The following is a 23,505-nucleotide window of genomic DNA, read 5'->3' as shown; positions in this document are numbered from 1 at the left end:
TTTCCAACGGATGAGAGATGATCTTGGTGCAATTAACTGGGACGATATCCTGAGACATAAAAATGCACAAAGAAAATGGGAGACTTTTATTAGCATCCTGGATAGGACCTGTGCACAGTATATACCGTATGGGAATAAACATACTAGAAATAGGAGGAAACCAATATGGCTAAATACAGCTGTAAGGGGCGCATAAGTGACAAAAAGAAAGCATTTAGAGAATTAAAGGAAGTAGGTAGTGATGAGGCATTAAATAAATACAAAAAATTTAATCAATTCTGTAAAAAGCAAATCAAGGCAGCAAAAATTGAGACAGAGAGACTCATTGCCAGAGAGAGTAGAAATAATCCAAAAATATTCTTTAACTACGTAAATAGTAAGAAACTAAAAAATGATAGTGTTGGCCCCCTTAAAAATAGTCTGGGTGAAATGGTCGATGAGGATGAGGAAAAATCCAATATGCTAAATGACTTTTTTTCATCAGTATTTACACAAGAAAATCCCATGGCAGACAATATGATCAGTGATAACAAAAATTCCCCATTAAATGTCATCTGCTTAACCCAGCAGGAAGTACGGCGGTGTCTAAAACTCACTAAAATTGACAAATCTCTGGGCCTGGATGGGATACACCCCCGAATACTGCAGGAATTAAGTACAGTCATTGATAGACCATTATTTTTCATCTTTAAATACTCCATAATAACAGGGTCTGTACCACAGGACTGGCGTATAGCCTTTTTTAGGAAGCAATCGAGGCCGGTCAAAAGTAAGACGGGGGGGGGGGGGGGGGCAATGCCACAGGGGACACCAGGACTCAAGTGACAACCAGATGACAGGTAGGCACCTCCCTTTAGTCATTAACATTTCCTCAAAAAACTTAGATTCCCACCAATTCTCGGTATTACAAAAGGGTCTTTCCTTCTGTCCAGCATACAAATTTATTTTTTTAACTTAATCTAGACCTGCAGAGATTTTTTCGGAATCTCAGACTTAAGGTACATTTCCAAGGTGTCCCAAGTACTATAACTCTCCACGACAGTACAGCCCTATTACAATTCAAGAGACTGGGCCTACGTACACCGAGTTCCTTTATGCCACCTAGAAATAACCCCCCTATCAAAACATTTATTTCCCTGGTTGAAAGGGACATGGAGACATTCAATCGTGAGGTTAATCAAGGAAAATTCCACCATCAAACTAATCTAACACCCATGGAAAAATTAGCACTTGACCAGTTATCATCCGATAAATCCCTCATTATAAAACCAGCAGAGAAGGGAGGAGCCATTGTTATAATGGACAAATCAGAATATATGTCTGAAATACAGAGACAACTAAGCGACACTAAGGTTTATGAGGCTATCCCACATAACCCTACCAGCAGTATAGCTAGCAAAATTCTGCCAGTTGTAGATCACCATTTCCAAGAAGGCACTATAGATAAGAAGCTGAGGAACTATCTTATCAAAACTGACCCAATAACACCGTTTTTTTATGTACTACCAAAAATACATAAGAGTTTGCACAAACCACCAGGTTGCCCCATAGTATCATCTACCGACTGCATCCTTTCACCTCTAGCCATCACGTTGGAAAAAGTCTTGACACCATTAACCAAAAATACTAAATCATTCTTGCTCGACACAAACAATTTTTTGAAATTGATTAAAACCTTGGGTCCACTACCTACTCGTGCCATACTTGCTACTTGGGATGTGAGTAGCCTGTATACATCCATCACACACAACAAGGGGATGGAGGCCACTGACCGACATTGGCAGAAGCAAATATTGATCCCAAGATCAGATGGTTTTGTTCCGATATATTGGGCCTTGTCCTCAGCGAGAACCATTTTATGTTCCAGGACACATTCTACATCTAACGGTAGGGGACCGCAATGGGCTCCAACGTAGCGCCATCTTATGCAGCGGCCTACATGGTGGCTTTTGAGGAAGATTTTGTATTTAATCATTCGTTGTTCAAGCAGCATTCCAAAACATGGCGAAGATTCATAGATGATATCTTCTGTGTCTGGGACAGGCCAGTTGAAACGCTTTGTCTTTTTGATTCCCATATTAGCAACATTTGGCCTGAATTAAAATTCACTTTACAACATAGTATGGATAACATTAGCTTCCTGGACACGAGGGTACATAAAAATATTGATGGCACACTTTCCATTGATCTCCATACCCTGACCACTGACAGAAATAGTCTTTTACAATACACTAGTTTTTACCCTACGGCCATAAAGAAATATATCCCAATATCACAATTTCAGAGGGTTAAAAGGATAGTAACTGATGATGACATGAAAAATCAGAGATTAAACGAGATGGAAGAAAAATTCTCCAACAGGGGTTACCCTAAGAAACTTTTAACCCAAACCAGACAATCTATTCCCAAGCCCCAAAATCCTGGGTCACGTATACCCTTTGTGAACACTTATCATCCCTATTCCAGGCGGGTTCAGGCCTCACTCCATAAACACTGGAGTATTTTGAGTAAAAGTTATACTAATGTTCCCGAATTTCAGCAGCCTTTCCTCTCCTGTTACCGTCGCCCCACCAACATTAAGGATAGGTTGGTAAGAGCGGATGTAGGATCAAGCACCAGGGTACCTAGGCAGGTATTTTTACGCACGCAAAAACAGGGAACCTTCCCGTGTCTCAATTGTCTACAATGTAATAACATCCAAAAAGGAGACCATATTTTCCACCCTCACACCGGAAAGGGTATCCCCATCAAAGGCTTCTTCACCTGCGAGTCCTCCTATGTGAACTATATGATCAAGTGTCCCTGCGGCTTGGCCTACATAGGGGAAACAACTCATGTGCGATAGGATATCACAACATAAATCAAACATACGGTGTAACAAGGACCACCTTCCCCTCCCACATCACTTTCGGAATATGGGACACAGTATTTCCCAGCTGAGATTCCAGGTTTTGGAACATATTGATCAAGGTAGAAGGGGACAAAAAAGGGTAAAACTACTGAAAAAGCGTGAAGCATACTCTATCTTCGCTTTACAGACCTTGGAACCGAAAGGACTTAATAGGGACTATGATATATCTAGTTTCCTTTAAAATCGTTGTCTTGGACTATATATGGACATTCATTATTGACATGTTGATACTACCTATATGTGACAGAGGGCCGTTTTTAATCCATGTTTCTTTGTTTTTGCCTATAGAATCGTTAATCCTCTTCTCTATCTCTCACTGGGCACCCTATGCTATCCACAGTACAGTATATATAGTATTGCGTAGTCCGTAGTGCACTCTATGTCTCATATGATTCAGTGTCCCTGTTCTAATCACCAGCAGGTACCCCTGTTTTATAAACTTGTCTATCTTTTCAAATAGACCAGGCAGATTATATACATTCCACCACATATAGAGACTGAATGTAAAATACCGCTGAGAGAAACATTTACGTTGACGTTTGCAACCCATATCCCCCATATACACTTTTCCTTAAGGGCAGGCTGCCAGGACTTTCCATGTCCACACATAGCACCATCTCAGCAGCACGCAATTCCTCATACACGTGACCGCTATGATGCACGGTACCACGTGACACACACTCCCGGATGCATAAACCCGGAAGTACACTCCAGGAACACAGCGCATCTTCACTAGTGTCGTAGCTGTTTTCATTCTGACCCAAATGTCAGCTGACAGATCACCAGTGAGGCCTAATTGTGGAATTACGCCCGTTATTTTACAAGCGCGCTTGGAGACAAAGGACACCTCACACATATCCTGTGAGCAAGTCACTTTTGTCTGATATATAAAAAGCCAAAGCAATGTTTTATACCATTTACACAAAATGCATTTCAATGTAACTCATGTAGCCCCCACCATCACCCAGGGTCATACTGACCTTTATTCCTCACAACGTACCAAAAACATGTTGTGACTGACTATTGAGAACATACATGATAAGAAGTGTAGTCTCCTTGGAGGGGAGACCATCAGACTACTGCGTTAACAGATTCTAGTAATTCTAGCAATTAAAGGCAAGAGGCACTTAAAGGCAAGGCAGTTAAAGGCAACCTATTAACCCTTCTATAACAATTTCCCCCTTTTGTAAATGGTATAACCTTTGCTACGGGGTTAGCTGATGTCCACAAAGGAGCTACTGTCTCATGGGTCTAGTACCCACAAGGGGGCTTTCTACCTGCTCCGCCCATCCACCCTCAGTGTGGACACTCACCACCCCCGTCAGCAGTGGCCATACGGGGCCTATGATATACTACAGAAGGTTCAGCCTTAGGTAATACATATATTAGTGCTTTTACGGCTACATAAAACAATAAGCAAAGCAATAAAATTTGCATACAAGTCTGAAAAATACCAAAAATAATCCATCCTGCTAGGCCGCTAAGCCAATCGGCTGGATTTAAAAAGGAGTCTCTATATTGGATTAGTCTCATTAAGAGCCTTAAGGAACCTAGAAAATCTGAGTCCAAGTCTCATTGGGTATGCTGTGTGGTGTTAATACCTTCCTTGGCTCCAGAGGTAAAGGCTAAGTACAGCATAGCCCTTACAAATACTGGGCTGTGTATACAGATCCAACAGTCCAGCAGTTTTTGTCCCTTCCGCGTCGTTTGTAAGAAAAGCAAGATGCTGAATAAGTTTGTTGTCCTTGTCAACACTTAAAAGTTTATCCAGTGTCTCTGTAAGGTGCAGACATCCTACCACTGCCAGTAAGGTGATTAGAACAACAGTCTTTCTGCTAGTGAAAAGATCTTTTTGCAGTGACTGGCATGGATCCAGGTGGGCGTTCCCTCAATTGAATGTGGTCAGCTGGACTTTACAAAGGGCCGTCAAACCATGGATCTAGGCTCCTTCTCACGTGTCTGTGTATGACCACCCAATCACCTGGATTCAGCAGATGTACGTCTGCACTGGCATTAAGATCTGGAATGGATGAAAACACATGTTTATGCACCACATTAAGTCTTTTCTGCAAGGCCTGGACATGGGCTGTCATAGCACCGTGTTGCATTTGTAGCACCTGTGGGAAGTACAGACCAGTCTCTGGCAAACTACTAAACAGGACTTCGAAAGGGAACAAGCCTGTCTTTCTATTCGGAGTGTGTCTGACTAGAAAGAGTGCAAGAGACAAGCACTCTACTGTTATGATCCTTAGTGGCTGAGGATCACAGAACTGATGAGCTAAGTAACTGAACATAGAACGAGCTCTAGGGAGGTGGTAACTGGACTGACCGCAATCCTGATCCTAACCAAACACACTAAAGGTAGCCGGTGAACGTGCCTGAATTCCTAGACGTCACGACGCAGCCTGAGAAACTAGCTATCCCTAGAGATAGAAAGTAAGACCTCACTTGCCTCAGAGAAATAACCCCAAAGATATAGAAAGCCCCCAACAAATAATAACGGTGAGGTAAGGGGAAAATACAAACGTAGGAATGAAAACAGATTCAGCAAATGAGGCCCGCTAGTACTAGATAGCAGAAGACAGATAGGAAACTGTGCGGTCAGTAGAAAACCCTATACAAAATATCCAAGCTGAGAATTCAAGAACCCCCACACCAACTAACGGTGTGAGGGGAGAAACTCAGCCCTCTAGAGCTACCAGCAAGCAAGGAAATCACATATTAGCAAGCTGGACAAGGACAGATAATAAACCAAGAAACATATTGAACACTGATGATCAAAAAATGAACAAACAGAAACTTAGCTTCTCTTGGAGAGACTGATAACGAAGGTAGTCAGGAGAGATCAAAATAGCACTGAATACATCGACAGCAGGCAACAACTGAAAGTCCAGGTGAGCTAAATAGGAAACCAACTAGCAGATAATGAGACAGCTGATCCCAGCCACAGACCTGCAGAATGACAAAAAGAGCCACCAGAGGGAGCCCAAAGATAGCACTCACACAGTACCACTTGTGACCACAAGAGGGAGCCCAAAAACAGAGTTCACAACAGTACCCCCCCTTGAGGAGGGGTCACCGAACCCTCATCAAAAACCCCAGGGTGATCAGGATGAGCAACATGGAAGGCATGAACCAAATCGGCCGCATGAACATCAGAGGCGACAACCCAGGAATTATCCTCCTGACCATAGCCCTTCCACTTAACCAAATACTGAAGCCTCCGTCTAGAAATACGAGAATCCAAGATCTTCTCCACTACGTACTCCAATTCTCCCTCAACCAGCACCGGAGCAGGGGGCTCAACAGAAGGAACCACAGGCACCACATACCTCCGCAACAAAGACCTATGGAACACATTATGAATGGCAAACGACGCTGGGAGGTCCAAACGAAATGACACAGGGTTAAGGATTTCCAAAATCTTATAAGGACCGATGAAGCGAGGCTTGAACTTAGGAGAGGAGACCTTCATAGGAACATACCGAGAAGACAGCCATACCAAATCCCCAACACGAAGTCGGGGACCCACACCGCGACGGCGGTTGGCAAAGCGCTGAGCCTTCTCCTGTGACAACTTCAAATTGTCCACCACATGGTTCCAAATCTGCTGCAACCTATCCACCACAGAATCCACCCCAGGACAGTCAGACGGCTCCACCTGACCCGAGGAAAAACGAGGATGAAAGCCAGAATTACAAAAAAAAGGCAAAACCAAAGTAGCAGAACTAGCCCGATTATTAAGGGCAAACTCGGCCAATGGCAAAAAAGTAACCCAATCATCCTGATCAGCAGAAACAAAACATCTTAAATAAGTTTCCAACGTCTGATTAGTTCGCTCGGTTTGGCCATTCGTCTGAGGATGGAAGGCAGACGAAAAAGACAATTCAATGCCCATCTTACCACAAAAGATCTGCCAAAATCTGGACACAAACTGGGATCCTCTGTCAGACACAATATTTTCAGGGATGCCGTGCAAGCGAACCACATTCTGAAAAAATAGAGGAACCAAATCGGAGGAGGAAGGCAACTTAGGAAAGGGCACCAAATGGACCATTTTAGAAAAACGATCACACACCACCCAGATGACAGACATTCTCTGAGAGACTGGAAGATCCGAAATAAAATCCATGGAAATGTGCGTCCAAGGCCTCTTCGGGACAGGCAAAGGCAAAAGCAAACCGCTGGCACGAGAACAGCAAGGCTTAGCCCGAGCACAAATCCCACAGGACTGCACAAAGGAACGCACATCCCGCAACAAGGAAGGCCACCAGAAGGATCTAGCCACCAAATCTCTGGTACCAAAAATCCCAGGATGACCTGCCAACACCGAAGAATGAACCTCGGAAATAACTCTGCTGGTCCATCTATCTGGGACAAACAGTCTCTCTGGTGGACAACGGTCAGGTCTATCCGCCTGAAATTCCTGCAGCACTCGTCGCAAATCTGGGGAAATGGCAGACAAAATCACTCCCTCTCTGAGGATACCTGCCGGCTCTGAAACTCCCGGAGAGTCAGGCACAAAACTCCTAGAAAGAGCATCAGCCTTCACGTTCTTCGAACCAGGCAGGTACGAGACCACGAAATCGAAACGGGAGAAAAACAACGACCAACGAGCCTGTCTAGGATTCAGCTGCTTGGCAGACTCGAGATAGATCAGATTTTTGTGATCAGTCAAGACCACCACACGATGCTTAGCTCCCTCGAGCCAATGTCGCCACTCCTCAAATGCCCACTTCATAGCCAACAACTCCCGATTACCAACATCATAATTCCGCTCGGCAGGCGAAAACTTTCTTGAAAAGAAAGCACAAGGCTTCATCACAGAGCAATCAGAGCTTCTCTGCGACAAAACAGCCCCTGCTCCAATCTCAGAAGCATCAACCTCGACCTGAAAAGGAAGAGAGATATCAGGCTGACATAAAACTGGAGCCGAAGAAAACCGGCGCTTCAGCTCCTGAAAGGCTTCCACGGCCGCAGAAGACCAATTAGTGACATCAGAACCCTTCTTGGTCAAATCCGTCAAGGGTTTAACCACGCCAGAAAAATTAGCAATGAAGCGACGGTAAAAATTAGCAAAACCCAAGAACTTCTGAAGACTCTTAACAGATGTAGGCCGAGTCCAGTCATGAATAGCCTGGACCTTGACTGGGTCCATCTCAATAGTAGAAGGAGAAAAAATAAAACCCAAAAAGGAAACCTTCTGTACTCCGAAGAGACATTTTGAGCCCTTCACAAATAAGGCATTAGCACGCAGGACCTGAAATACCATCCTGACCTGCTTCACATGGGACTCCCAATCCTCAGAAAAGACCAAAATGTCATCCAGATACACAATCATAAATTTATCCAGATATTCTCGGAAGATGTCATGCATGAAGGACTGAAACACAGAAGGAGCATTAGAGAGTCCAAAAGGCATCACCAAGTACTCAAAATGGCCTTCGGGTGTATTAAATGCTGTTTTCCATTCATCCCCCTGCTTAATATGCACAAGGTTATACGCACCACGAAGATCTATCTTGGTGAACCAACTGGACCCCTTAATCCGAGCAAACAGATCAGACAATAATGGCAAAGGATACTGAAATTTGACCGTGATTTTATTTAGAAGACGATAATCTATACAAGGTCTCAGAGAACCATCCTTCTTGGCCACAAAAAAGAATCCTGCACCAAGAGGGGATGAGGACGGCCGAATATGTCCCTTCTCCAAAGACTCCTTTATATAACTTCGCATAGCGGCATGTTCTGGCACAGACAAATTAAAAAGTCGTCCCTTAGGGAACTTACTACCAGGAATCAAATTTATAGCACAATCACAATCCCTATGAGGAGGCAGGGCACCGGATCTGGGCTCATCAAATACATCCTGGTAGTCCGACAAAAACTCAGGGACCTCAGAAGGAGTGGAAGAAGCAATTGACACCAAAGGAGCATCGCCATGAATCCCCTGGCAACCCCAACTTGACACAGACATAGCTTTCCAATCCAGAACTGGATTATGGGCCTGCAACCATGGCAGACCCAAAACGACAACATCATGCAAATTATGCAGCACAAGAAAGCGAATCACCTCCTGATGTACAGGAGTCATGCACATGGTCACTTGAGTCCAATACTGAGGCTTATTCTCAGCCAATGGTGTAGCATCAATTCCCCTCAGTGGAATAGGGAATTTTAAAGGCTCCAGGACCAAACCACAGCGCCTGGCAAACGACAAATCCATCAGATTCAGGGCAGCACCTGAATCCACAAAAGCCATAACCGAGTAGGATGACAAAGAACAAATTAAAGTAACAGACAAAATTAATTTAGGCTGTATAGTACCAACGGTGACAGATTTAGCGATTTTTTTTAAGCGCTTAGAGCATGCTGAGATAACATGAGTAGAATCACCACAGTAAAAGCACAACCCATTTTGACGTCTATGACTTTGCCGCTCAATTCTGGTCAGAATTCTGTCACATTGCATAGACTCAGGTCTCTGTTCAGAAAACACCGCCAGATGGTGCGCAGATTTGCGCTCCCGCAAACGCCGATCAATCTGAATGGCCAAAGCCATTGAGTCATTCAGACTTGCAGGCATGGGGAACCCCACCATAACATTCTTAATGGCTTCAGAAAGACCATCTCTGAAATTTGCAGCCAGGGCACACTCATTCCATTGAGTAAGCACTGACCATTTCCTAAATTTTTGACAATACACCTCTGCTTCATCCTGTCCCTGAGATAGGGCCAGCAAAGCTTTTTCTGCCTGGTTCTCAAGATTAGGTTCCTCATAAAGTAGTCCAAGCACCAGAAAAAACGCATCCACATTCAGCAATGCAGGATCTCCTGGCACCAGGGAGAAAGCCCAATCTTGAGGGTCGCCACGTATGTTATGATCCCAGTGGCTGGGGATCACAGGAAATACTAGCTAAGTAACTAAACATAGGACGAGCTCTAGGGAGGTGGTAACTGGACTGACCGCAAACTGATCCTAACAAACACACTAAAGGTAGCCGGTGAACGTGCCTAAAATCCTGGACGTCTCGACGCAGCCTGAGAAACTGACTACCCCTAAAGAGAAAGCAAGACCTCACTTGCCTCAAGAGAAATAACCCCAAAGATATAGGAAGCCCCCAACAAATAATAACGGTTAGGTAAGGAGAAAAGACAGACGTAGGAATGAAAACAGATTCAGCAAATGAGGCCCGCTAATACTAGATAGCAGAAGACAGATAGCGAACTGTGCGGTCAGTAAAAAACCCTACCAAAATATCCACGCTGAGAATTCAAGAACCCCCACACCAACTAACGGTGTGGGGGGAGAAACTCAGCCCCCCAGAGCTACCAGCAAGCTGGGAAATCACATATTAGCAAGCTGGACAAGAAACATATAGAACACTGATGATCAAAAAATGAACAAAACGGAAACTTAGCTTCTCTTGAAGAGACTGGGAGCAAGGTAGTCAGAAGGAATCAGAATAGCACTGAATACATTGACAGCAGGCATAGACTGAGAGTCCAAGTGAGCTTAAATAGAAAACCAGCCCACAGATAACGAGACAGCTGTTGCCAGTCACAAACCTGCAGAAAGACAGCACTCACACAGTACCACTTGTGACCACAAGAGGGAGCCCAGAAATAGAGTTCACAACAGTACCCCCCCCCTTGAGGAGGGGTCACCGAACCCTCATCAAGACCCCCAGGGCGATCAGGATGAGCCGCATGGAAGGCACGAACCAAATCGGCCGCATGGACATCAGAGGCGACAACCCAGGAATTATCCTTCTGACCATAGCCCTTCCACTTAACTAAATACTGAAGCCTCCGTCTGGAAATACGAGAATCCAAGATCTTCTCCACCACGTACTCCAATTCGCCCTCAACCAGCACCGGAGCAGGAGGCTCAACAGAAGGAACCACAGGCACCACATACCTCCGCAACAAAGACCTATGGAACACATTATGAATGGCAAACGATGCTGGGAGGTCCAAACGAAAAGACACCGGGTTAAGGATTTCCAAAATCTTATAAGGACCGATGAAGCGAGGCTTGAATTTAGGAGAGGAAACCTTCATAGGAACATACCGAGAAGACAGCCATACCAAATCCCCAACAAGAAGTCGGGGACCAACACCGCGACGGCGGTTGGCAAAGCGCTGAGCCTTCTCCTGTGACAACTTCAAATTGTCCACCACATGGTTCCAAATCTGCTGCAACCTATCCACCACAGAATCCACCCCCGGACAGTCAGAAGGCTCAACCTGACCCGAGGAAAAACGAGGATGAAAACCAGAATTGCAGAAAAAAGGCAAAACCAAAGTAGCAGAACTAGCCCGATTGTTAAGGGCAAACTCGGCCAATGGCAAAAAAGTCACCCAATCATCCTGATCAGCAGAAACAAAACATCTTAAATAAGTTTCCAACGTCTGATTAGTTCGCACGGTTTGGCCATTCGTCTGAGGATGGAAGGCCGACGAAATAGACAAATCAATGCCCATCTTAGCACAAAAAATCCGCCAAAATCTGGACACAAACTGGGATCCTCTGTCAGACACAATATTTTCAGGGATGCCGTGCAAGTGAACCACATTCTGAAAAAATAAAGGAACCAAATCGGAGGAGGAAGGCAACTTAGGCAAGGGCACCAAATGGACCATTTTGGAAAAACGATCACACACCACCCAGATGACAGACATTCTCTGAGATACTGGAAGATCTGAAATAAAATCCATGGAAATGTGCGTCCAAGGCCTCTTCGGGACAGGCAAAGGCAAAAGCAAACCGCTGGCACGAGAACAGCAAGGCTTAGCCCGAGCACAAATCCCACAGGACTGCACAAAGGAACGCACATCCCGCGACAAGAAAGGCCACCAGAAGGACCTAGCCACCAAATCTCTGGTACCAAAAATCCCAGGATGACCTGCCAACACCGAAGAATGAACCTCGGAAATAACTCTGCTGGTCCATCTATCTGGGACAAACAGTCTCTCTGGTGGACAACGGTCAGGTCTATCCGCCTGAAATTCCTGCAGCACTCGTCGCAAATCTGGGGAAATGGCAGACAAAATCACTCCCTCTCTGAGGATACCAGCCGGCTCTGAAACTCCCGGAGAGTCAGGCACAAAACTCCTAGAAAGAGCATCAGCCTTCACGTTCTTCGACCCAGGCAGGTACGAGACCACGAAATCGAAACGGGAGAAAAACAACGACCAACGAGCCTGTCTAGGATTCAGGCGCTTGGCAGACTCGAGATAAATCAGATTTTTGTGATCAGTCAAGACCACCACAGGATGCCTAGCTCCCTCGAGCCAATATCGCCACTCCTCAAATGCCCACTTCATAGCCAACAACTCCCGATTACCAACATCATAATTCCGCTCGGCAGGCGAAAACTTTCTTGAAAAGAAGGCACAAGGCTTCATCACAGAGCCATCAGAGCTTCTCTGCGACAAAACAGCCCCTGCTCCAATCTCAGAAGCATCCACCTCGACCTGGAAAGGAAGAGAGACATCAGGCTGACATAAGACTGGAGCTGAAGAAAACCGGCGCTTCAGCTCCCGAAAGGCTTCCACTGCCGCAGGAGACCAATTAGTCACATCAGAACCTTTCTTGGTCAAATCCGTCAAGGCTTAACCACGCCAGAAAAATTAGCGATGAAGCGACGGTAAAAATTAGCAAAACCCAAGAACTTCTGAAGACTCTTAACAGATGTAGGCTGAGTCCAGTCATGAATAGCCTGGACCTTGACTGGGTCCATCTCAATAGTAGAAGGAGAAAAAATAAAACCCAAAAAGGAAACCTTCTGTACTCCGAAGAGACATTTTGAGCCCTTCACAAATAAAGCATTAGCACGCAGGACCTGAAATACCATCCTGACCTGCTTCACATGGGACTCCCAATCATTAGAAAAGACCAAAATGTCATCCAGATACACAATCATAAATTTATCCAGATATTCTCGGAAAATGTCATGCATAAAGGACTGAAACACAGAAGGAGCATTAGAGAGTCCAAAAGGCATCACCAAGTACTCAAAATGGCCTTCGGGCGTATTAAATGCTGTTTTCCATTCATCCCCCTGCTTGATACGCACAAGGTTATACGCACCACGAAGATTTATCTTGGTGAACCAACTGGATCCCTTAATCCGAGCAAACAGATCAGACAATAATGGCAAAGGATACTGAAATTTGACCGTGATTTTATTTAGAAGACGATAATCTATACAAGGTCTCAGAACCATCCTTCTTGGCCACAAAAAAGAATCCTGCACCAAGAGGGGAGGAGGATGGGCGAATATGTCCCTTCGCCAAAGACTCCTTTATATAACTCCGCATCGCGGTATGTTCTGGTATAGACAAATTAAAAAGTCGTCCCTTAGGGAACTTACTGCCAGGAATCAAATTTATAGCACAATCACAATCCCTATGAGGAGGCAGGGCACCGGATCTGGGCTCATCAAATACATCCTGGTAGTCCGACAAAAACTCAGGGACCTCAGAAGGAGTGGAAGAAGCAATTGACACCAAAGGGACATCGCCATGAATCCCCTGACAACCCCAACTTGACACAGACATAGCTTTCCAATCCAGAACTGGATTATGGGCCTGCAGCCATGGCAGACCCAAAACGACAACATCATGCAAATTATGCAGCACAAGAAAGCGAATCACCTCCTGATGTACAGGAGTCATGCACATGGTTACTTGAGTCCAATACTGAGGCTTATTCTCAGCCAATGGCGTAGCATCTATTCCCCTCAGTGGAATAGGAAATTCCAAAAGCTCCAGAACAAAACCACAGCGCTTGGCAAACGACAAATCCATAAGATTCAGGGCAGCACCTGAATCCACAAAAGCCATAACCGAGTAGGATGACAAAGAACAGATTAAAGTAACAGACAAAATGAACTTAGGCTGTATAGTACCAATGGTGACAGGTTTAGCGATTTTTTTTAAGCGCTTAGAGCATGCTGAGATAACATGAGTAGAATCACCACAGTAAAAGCACAACCCATTTTGACGTCTATGACTTTGTCGTTCAATTCTAGTCAGAATTCTGTCACATTGCATTGACTCAGGTCTCTGTTCAGAGAACACCGCCAGAGGATGCGCAGATTTGCGCTCCCGCAAACGCCAATCAATCTGAATGGCCAAAGCCATTGAATCACTCAGACTTGCAGGCGTGGGGAACCCCACCATAACATTCTTAATGGCTTCAGAAAGACCCTCTCTGAAATTTGCAGCCAGGGCACACTCATTCCATTGAGTAAGCACTGACCATTTCCGAAATTTTTGACAGTACACCTCAGCTTCATCCTGACCTTGAGAGATAGCCAGCAAAGCCTTTTCTGCCTGGTTCTCAAGATTAGGTTCCTCATAAAGCAGTCCAAACGCCAGAAAAAACGCATCCACATTCAGCAATGCAGGATCTCCTGGCGCCAGAGAGAAAGCCCAATCTTGAGGGTCGCCGCGTAACAAGGAGATAACTATTTTAACTTGCTGAGCGGAATCACCAGAGGAACGAGGTCTCAAAGATAGAAACAATTTAGAATTATTCCTAAAATTCAGAAACCTAGATCTATCTCCAGAAAACAACTCAGGAATAGGTATCTTTGGCTCAGACATAGGGCTATGAACAACAAAATCCTGAATATTTTGCACCTTTGCAGCAAGATGATCCACACTAGAAGTCAGACTCTGAATATCCATGTCTGCAGCTGAGCTCAAAACCACCCAGAGATTAAGGGGATGAGAGAAGCTAAACAGACTGCAGCAAAGGAGGAAAAAAAATAATAATTGTACTCAGGACTTCTTTTATCCCACTTCATGCGATGCATTAAACACTTTTTTGGCCTGCTGTACTGTTATGATCCCAGTGGCTGAGGATCACAGGAAATACTAGCTAAGTAACTAAACATAGGACGAGCTCTAGGGAGGTGGTAACTGGACTGACCGCAAACTGATCCTAACAAACACACTAAAGGTAGCCGGTGAACGTGCCTAAAATTCTGGACGTCTCGACGCAGCCTGAGAAACTAGCTACCCCTAGAGATAGAAAGTAAGACCTCACTTGCCTCAGAGAAATAACCCCAAAGATATAGAAAGCCCCCAACAAATAATAACGGTGAGGTAAGGGGAAAATACAAACGTAGGAATGAAAACAGATTCAGCAAATGAGGCCCGCTAGTACTAGATAGCAGAAGACAGATAGGAAACTGTGCGGTCAGTAGAAAACCCTATACAAAATATCCACGCTCAGAATTCAAGAACCCCCACACCAACTAACGGTGTGAGGGGAGAAACTCAGCCCTCTAGAGCTACCAGCAAGCAAGGAAATCACATATTAGCAAGCTGGACAAGGACAGATAATAAACCAAGAAACATATTGAACACTGATGATCAAAAAATGAACAAACAGAAACTTAGCTTCTCTTGGAGAAACTGATAACGAAGGTAGTCAGGAGAGATCAAAATAGCACTGAATACATCAACAGCAGGCAACAACTGAAAGTCCAGGTGAGCTAAATAGGAAACCAACTAGCAGATAACGAGACAGCTGATCCCAGCCACAGACCTGCAGAATGACAAAAAGAGCCACCAGAGGGAGCCCAAAGATAGCACTCACACAGTACCACTTGTGACCACAAGAGGGAGCCCAAAAACAGAGTTCACAACACTCTACCCCGCTCTTTCCTGTGTCTGCCATGGCCTCTGAATTTTCAGTTTAAGTGTCCCATTTAGTCTTTCCACTTTCCCACTACTTTGTGATCTATATGGTGCATGATATGCTTGCTGTACTCCCAGGGCCTGCATGACTTCCCTTATTATTTTTCCCGTGAAGTGTGTGTCCCTATCGCTCTCTATGGTTTCTGGGACACCATACCTGCGGATCAGTTCTTTCATCAGTTTGTCTGCAGTCATTTTAGCATTTGTACATTTTACCAGATAGGCTTCCAGCCAACCAGAGAAGAGATCTACACATACTAGGACATTTTTCACACACTCCTACCTTGGGTAGCTGTATGTAGCCAGTCTGCAGTCTCTGAAACAGGTAGAGAGGCCTGGGTGTCGCTTTCTTAGGGATTTTTACTGTTTTACCTGGGTTGTGCTGTGCACAGATGAGGCATGACCGTACGAGCTTTGCTGCTGCGTAACTGAAACCAGGAGCGATCCGGAAGGCATCTACCATGGACACGTGACATTTTGAGGTGTGAGTGGGGCCAAGTGTTGCTTGTGCCATAATTAGGAACAGGGACCTTGGTATATACAATTTATCCTTATTCTCCCAAAACTCTTCTTGAGTTCAGCTCAGCTCCCATTCTCCCCCGTGGTCCTTCTCTGTTTGGGCAGCTGGAGGGATTTCAGGACATCTAGGCTCAGTGTGGCTGGAATACGCTGACTCTCCGCCACCGTCCACTGCTCCCTAGGCCGCCTTGCTGCTACTTTAGCAGCCTCGTCCGCCCTTCTGTTGCCCTCTACCTCCACAGAGTCACCGTCCGTGTGTGCTGTTACCTTGACGATGCCAACCTGGACTGGTAACGTCAATGCCTCCACTAATTGTTTCACCAGCTCTGCATTTTTAATGGGCTTACTGGCTGGTGTAAGAAACGTTCTGCTTCTCCAGATGGGGCAATAATCATGGGGTATTCCCCATGCACAATTCGAATCTGTGTAAATATTAGCGACTTTACCTGCAGCAGCTCTACACGTCTCAGTGAGTGCCTTCAACTCTGCCTCCTGCACCGACATGTGAGGAGGGAGTGGTTCAACTCGGATTACCTCATGTGAGGATACTACTGCATGTCCAGTGTAGAATCGCCCATCCTGGTGGTATCTGGAGCAATCTACAAAAATAAAAACCTCAACATATGCATTAGGAACAGGTTTTTCATGAACATATGTAAAACATACTGTCTCCTGACTCATCAGTTCCTATGCAGTCATGTTTGTGCGTCAACGTACCAGAGTACTTTTTTTTTTTTTTTTCTAATGCTGTCACCAATTCCCCCTTTTCTGAATCCACAGGCAGATGAGTGGCTGGATTCAGAACATTATGTCTTTTGAGGGTGACGTATTCAGGAATTAGTATTAGAGCACATTCAAGTCTGATCTGTCTATCCGTAGACAGGTGTTTTTGGTTGAATTTGTACGAGTATGGCATTAATGTCATGTGGGGAACAAATTGTCAAAAGAAAAAGTCAGTGTGAGCTCACATGCCTCAATTGCTTCTTGAGTGAGATTGTAGGGGTCTGATGACAACCTGTCATAGAGTGGTTGCATCATTTGTGAAGCAGACCTTATCCAAGGCCTACAGTAGGTCACCAAACCTAGGGAAATGTGTAAATGCTGGTGTGACCTGGGTAAAGGGAGATTTTGTATTGCCTGTTCCCTGTCTTTAGTCAGGTGTCTTGTACCTTCAGCAATACAATGTCCTAAAAATGTCACCTTTTGTTTGCACTACTGTAATTTGTCACGTGAGACCCTGCAACCCTTCTCTGCCAAAAAACACAGCAAGGAAACTGCAGTCTGGTCCGGGCAGCAGAGCAAGAGTTCATCCACGTACTGCAATATTACAGTCTGTGGATGAGGTGGTTGCCACTCCTCAAGAATCCCTGCCATCGCTGTTGAATAGATGGTTGGGGAGTTCTTTCCCCCTTGTGGGAGGACCGTCCAACAGTATTGTTTACCTTCACGAGTAAAAGAGAAAAGATGCCGTCAGTCAGGGTGCAGGGGTACAGAAAAGAATGCATTTTGCCAAATTAATGACTGTGAAACATTTTGTGACCGTACGGTGTGTGTATTAGGGACAATTGAGATTACACTCACTGTAACATCATTAATAGCCTGTAAGTCCTGAACTATTCTGTGTCAGGGGAACCCTTGGGTCCTTTTTCTTCTTAATGGGATACAAAGGGGTGTTGCAGGGGGAAGATCTTTGCACCAGAACCCCTGCCTTAACATACTCTTTAATATCCCTGCTCAGGGCCATTGATTTGACTAGACTTAAGGGGTATTGCTTTAACCAAAGAGGAGTGGTTCCTTCTTTTAATTTAATCATGACAAGGGGAATGGGCAGCCGACCCACATCAGATTTTCCCCTTGCCCAAACAGTGTCTGGTACCTGACTCTTTTCCCTGTCCTCAGATATTCTGGTGTCAGGTATGACTTTCACTACTCTTGCCATATACACCAGTTCTGCAATATTACACAAGTGTCTATATAAGTCAGACATTAATGTCCAAATATTATTTATACCCGTATTTGATTGGGTAGAGTACCTTTTAAGAAAACTAAATTTGATTCACAGAATATGTTACCAAAAGAAAATTATATATATGAAAATATATATATTTACGAAAGATACTGAGTCATAAAATGGGAGAGCACAACCCTTCTATAACACTAGCGACATAGAATGCCACCAGCGCTGGAGTTACCTGCACCGGTAAGCGGACCGCTTATGTCCATGTCTGGCATCCCTGGTCGGGGGACATTTCACTCATACATCGTCTGCTTTTTTTACAACATACAGTGTGGGTTACCATTTTTCTAAGCGGCATAGTATGCCACGGCCCCAAACCCGTGTATCGGTAAGCAGAATAGATGCATTCATGTGGTTGCTTCTCCACTATTTTGATTAAATCTAACTGTCATTCTGCCTGTTTAAATATTTCAGCAATAGTTACGGTGATAACTCAAAATATCAGAGGGACCTCCGATCTGATTATACAGGCTAACCCAGCACTCCAGGTGAACATAATAATAGTATCCAAATTTAATTGTTTAGACTTAAAATGACATGGTAAAATTCATTAGCCTGGACACACGGTCTCTTCACTATGTATGCTGTATCACCCTTTCCTTTACAGTCATCACTGCATTGTAGCCATACTTTCTCTCTCAACTGCAGGGACTTAATTTGGCACATTTATACACCATAATTGTATTTGTCTCCTTAGGCACGTTAAACTATGCACTACTATATATTACAAGGAAGAAATCGTCCACAACTTCAAATTTATGTCTACAAGGAAGCCTCACTACTTTCCTTAAGGAGCATGTATATCCTTTTTCTATTATAGCTTCCCTTTCATTATATTCTGTTTATGGTGACTTCTTGAATCGTATTTTCAGGTTGTATAATGATCAAAGTATTGCTTGCACCTTTGTCATGTGTAATGCTGCAATAGCTGTTTATATAGTACTAGCTGTACTACCCGGCTTCGCCCGGGTTAATGACTGCTGTTAGCAAAATAGAATGTGTTAACAAAAATTTATTCTGCACACAAAAACCACAAAACAAATAGATAGAAATGTAATTATTAAAAGGCAAAAACTAAGCAAATAGAAGCATTTCACAACATATATTAGCTTTGTTATACTGAGAATGTCTTTGTTGCCTATATTAACCAATCAGAGCTCAGGTTAATTAACTGTAGCAAAATAGAAGCTGAGCTGTGATTGGTTGCTATTGGCAGCCTGATAAATCCCCAGCCAACAGGAAGCCCTCCCCCCTGGCAGTATATATTAGCTCACACATACACACAGCTGCCGTATTTCCTATATGGTACATTTGTTGCTCTTGTAGTTTGCTTATTAATCAGATTTTTATTTTTGAAGGATAATACCAGACTTGTGTGTGTTTTAGGGCGAGTTTCATGTGTCAAGTTGTGTGTGTTGAGTTGCGTGTGGCGACATGCATGTAGCGACTTTTGTGAGATGAGTTTTGTGTGGCGACATGCGTGTAGCAACATTTTGTGTGTTGAGTTGCATGTGACAGGTTAGTGTAGCAAGTTGTGTGCAGCAAGATTTGTGCATGGCGAGTTTTGCGCATGGCGAGTTTTATGTGTGGTGCATTTTGAGTATGTGCAAGTTTTGTGTGAGGCAACTTTTGCATGTGGTGCAACTTTTGTACATGTGGCAATTTTTCTGTGTGTGCAAGTTTTGCATGAGGTGAGTTTTCCATGAGGTGAGTTTTGCACGTGTGGCGAGTTTTGCGTGAGCCTAGTTTTGCATATGGCGAGTTTTGCATGTAGCGAGTTTTGAATGTAGCGAGTTTTGAGTGGTGACTTTTGTGTTTCGACTTTTATGTGGCGAGGTTGGTGTGTGTGTGTGGTGAAATGTGTGCTGAGGGTGGTATATGTGTTCAAGCACGTGGTAGTGTGTGGCGCATTTTGTGTTTGTGTTCATATCCCCGTGTGTGGTGAGTATCCCATGTCGGGGCCCCACCTTAGCAACTGTACGGTATATACTCTTTGTCGCCATCGCTCTCATTCTTTAAGTCCTCATTGTTCACATCTGGCAGCTGTCAATTTTCCTCCAACACTTTTCCCTTCACTTTTTCCCCATTATGTAGATAGGAGCAAAATTGTTTGGTGAATTGGAACGCGCGGGGTTAAAATTTCACCTCACAACATAGCCTATGACGCTCTCGGGGTCCAGACGTGTGACTGTGCAAAATTTTGTGGCTGTAGCTGCGACGGTACAGATGCCAATCCCGGACATACACACATACATACATACACACATTCAGCTTTATATATTAGATATACCTGTATGTAATCTCCTGTATATAGTATATACCTGTGTGTCATCTCACCTATATATAGTATATATCTGTGTGTCATCTCCTGTATATAGTATATACCTGTATGTCATCTCCTCCTATACATAGCATATACCTGTGTCATCTCCTCCTGTATATACTATATACCTGTAGGTAATCTGCTCCTGTATATAGTATATACCTGTGTGTCATCTCCTCCTGTATATAGTATATACCTGTATGTCATCTCCTCCTGTATGTAGTATGTACCTGTATGTCATCTCCTCCTCTATATAGTATATACCTGTGTGTCATCTCTCCTGTATATAGTATATATCTGTGTGTCATCTCCTCCTGTATATAGTATATACCTGTGTGTCATCTCCCCTGTAAATAGTATATACCTGTGTGTCATCTCCTGTATATAGTATATAGCTGTATGTCATCTCCTCCTGTATTAGCCCTCGTTCACACGTTATTTGGTCAGTATTTTTACCTCAGTATTTGTAAGCTAAAATGGCAGCCTGATAAATCCCCAGCCAACAGTAAGCCCACCCCCTGGCAGTATATATTAGCTCACACATACACATAATAGACTGGTCATGTGACTGACAGCTGCCGGATTCCTATATGGTACATTTGTTGCTCTTGTAGTTTGTCTGCTTATTAATCAGATTTTTATTTTTGAAGGATACCAGACTTGTGTGTGTTTTAGGGCGAGTTTCGTGTGTCAAGTTGTGTGTGTTGAGTTGCGTGTGGCGACATGCATGTAGGGACTTTTGTGAGATGAGTTTTGTGTGGCGACATGCGTGTAGCAACTTTTTGTGTGTCGAGTTGCATGTGACAGGTTAGTGTAGCAAGTTGTGTGCAGCAAGTTTTGCGCATGGCGAGTTTTGCGCGTGGCGAGTTTTATGTGTGGTGCCTTTTGAGTATGTGCAAGTTTTGTGTGAGGCAACTTTTGCATGTGTTGCAACTTTTGTGCATGTGGCAATTTTTCTGCGTGTGGCAATTTTTCTGCGTGTGCAAGTTTTGCGTGTGGCGAGTTTTGCACGTGTGGCGAGTTTTGCATGTGGAGAGTTTTGCGCGTGGCGAGTTTTGAGCGGCGACTTTTGTGTTTCTACTTTTATGTGGCGAGGTTGGTGTATGTGTGGTGAAATGTGCACTGAGGGTGGTATATGTGTTCGAGCACGTGGTAGTGTGTGGCGCATTTTGTGTGTGTGTTCATATCCCCGTGGTGGTGTGATTATCCCATGTTGGGGCCCCACCTTAGCAACTGTACAGTATATACTCTTTGGTGCCATCGCTGTCATTCTTTAAGTCCCCCTTGTTCACATCTGGCAGCTGTTAATTTGCCTCCAACACTTTTCCTTTCATTTTTTCCCCATTATGTAGATAGGGGCAAAATTGTTTGGTGAATTGGAAAGCGCGGGGTTAAAATTTCACCTCACAATATAGCTTTGACGCTCTCAGGGTCCAGACGTGTGACTGTGCAAAATTTTGTGCCTGTAGCTGCGACGCCTCCAACACTTTTCCTTTCACTTTTTCCCCATTATGTAGATAGGGGCAAAATTGTTTGGTGAATTGGAAAGCGCGGGGTTAAAATTTCACCTCACAACATAGCCTATGACGCTCTCGGGGTCCAGACGTGTGACTGTGCAAAATTTTGTGGCTGTAGCTGCTACGGTTCAGATGCCAATCCCGGACATACATACATACATACATACACACACACACACATTCAGCTTTATATATTAGATTTCATTTTGACATACATAGACCATAATGAGTTTATAAATATATTGCTTACATAGCATAAATATGTGATACCAGACAGGCACTAAGATTTTTCTTGTCTTTTTTTTGTAAATATCTTTGTATTAGATAAATTGAACTATTCTGAGGAAGGTCCATTTTGGACCGAAAGCGTTCAGCAATTACTGGTTCTGTATCTGGACACAAAATAAATTCAATAATTTTCATTTCATAAACTATTGAGTGCCAAGTTATTCTTCGATATTATAGTTCGGGCTGGATACCCTACTTGAGCACCAACTTCTACATCACACAGAGTGCCGTGTTTATTTTAATACCAGCAGGAAGTACGGCGGCGTCTAAAAATCACTAAAATTGACAAATCTCCGGGCCCGCATGGGATACACCCCCGAGTACTGAAGGAATTAAGTACAGTCATTGATAGACCATTATTTTTATTCTTTAAAGACTCCATAATAACAGGGTCTGTACCACAGGACTGGCAAATAGCAAATGTGGTGCCAATATTCAAAAAGGGGACAAAAACTGAACTCGGAAATTATAGGCCAGTAAGCTTAACCTCCACTGTGGGTAAAATCCTGGAGGGTATTCTAAGAGATGCTATTTTGGAGTATCTGAAGAGGAATAACCTCATGACCCAATATCAACATGGGTTTACTAGGGACCGTTCCTGTCAGACTAATCTGATCAATTTCTATGAAGAGATAAGTTCCAGACTGGACCAAGGGAACCAGTGCATGTAGTGTATATGGACTTTTCAAAAGCTTTTGATACGGTGCCACATAAAAGGTTGATACATAAAATGAGAATAATGGGGATAGGGGAAAATTTGTGTAAGTGGGTTAAGAGCTGGCTCAGGGATAGGAAACAAAGGGTGGTTATTAATGGAGCACACTCGGACTGGGTAGCGGTTAGCAGTGGGGTACCACAGGGGTCAGTATTGGGCCCTCTTCTTTTTAACATATTTATTAATACATACATATGTATTAATAAATATGTGTATGCATACAGAGCAGAATTTCAATATTTGCAGATGACACTAAACTCTGCAGGGTAATCAATACAGAGGAGGACAATTTTATATTACAGGAAGATTTATGTAAACTAGAAGCTTGGGCTGATAAATGGCAAATGAGCTTTAATGGGGATAATGTAAGGTCATGCACTTGGGCAGAAGTAATAAGATGTATAACTAGATGGGTATTTCCTGAAGGAACTACAGATAGTGCTTTGGAATGGTGCCCGGGCTGCCCCTGCAAGACTTTCACACTTGGGTGCCCCT

General features: G+C 44.0%; 1 protein-coding gene across 1 annotated transcript in view; it reads left to right on the top strand.

Annotated features, from left to right (window-relative positions):
- The first annotated feature begins 1,151 nt into the window (after positions 1–1,151).
- LOC143817711 (uncharacterized) overlaps positions 1,152–23,505 on the top strand; it is a 46,992-nt gene continuing 24,638 nt past the window's right edge. Inside the window, exon 1 of the mRNA XM_077299199.1 lies at positions 1,152–1,499. Within this exon, the coding sequence (XP_077155314.1) occupies positions 1,152–1,499 (348 nt within the window). The remainder of the gene's footprint in view (positions 1,500–23,505) is intronic.

This window comes from Ranitomeya variabilis, chromosome 3 (genome assembly GCF_051348905.1).
Source record: "Ranitomeya variabilis isolate aRanVar5 chromosome 3, aRanVar5.hap1, whole genome shotgun sequence".
In the NCBI taxonomy this organism is placed as follows: Eukaryota; Metazoa; Chordata; class Amphibia; order Anura; family Dendrobatidae; genus Ranitomeya; species Ranitomeya variabilis.
The sequence above is the reverse complement of the archived record's forward strand: the minus strand, read 5'-3'. Positions and strand labels throughout refer to the sequence as shown.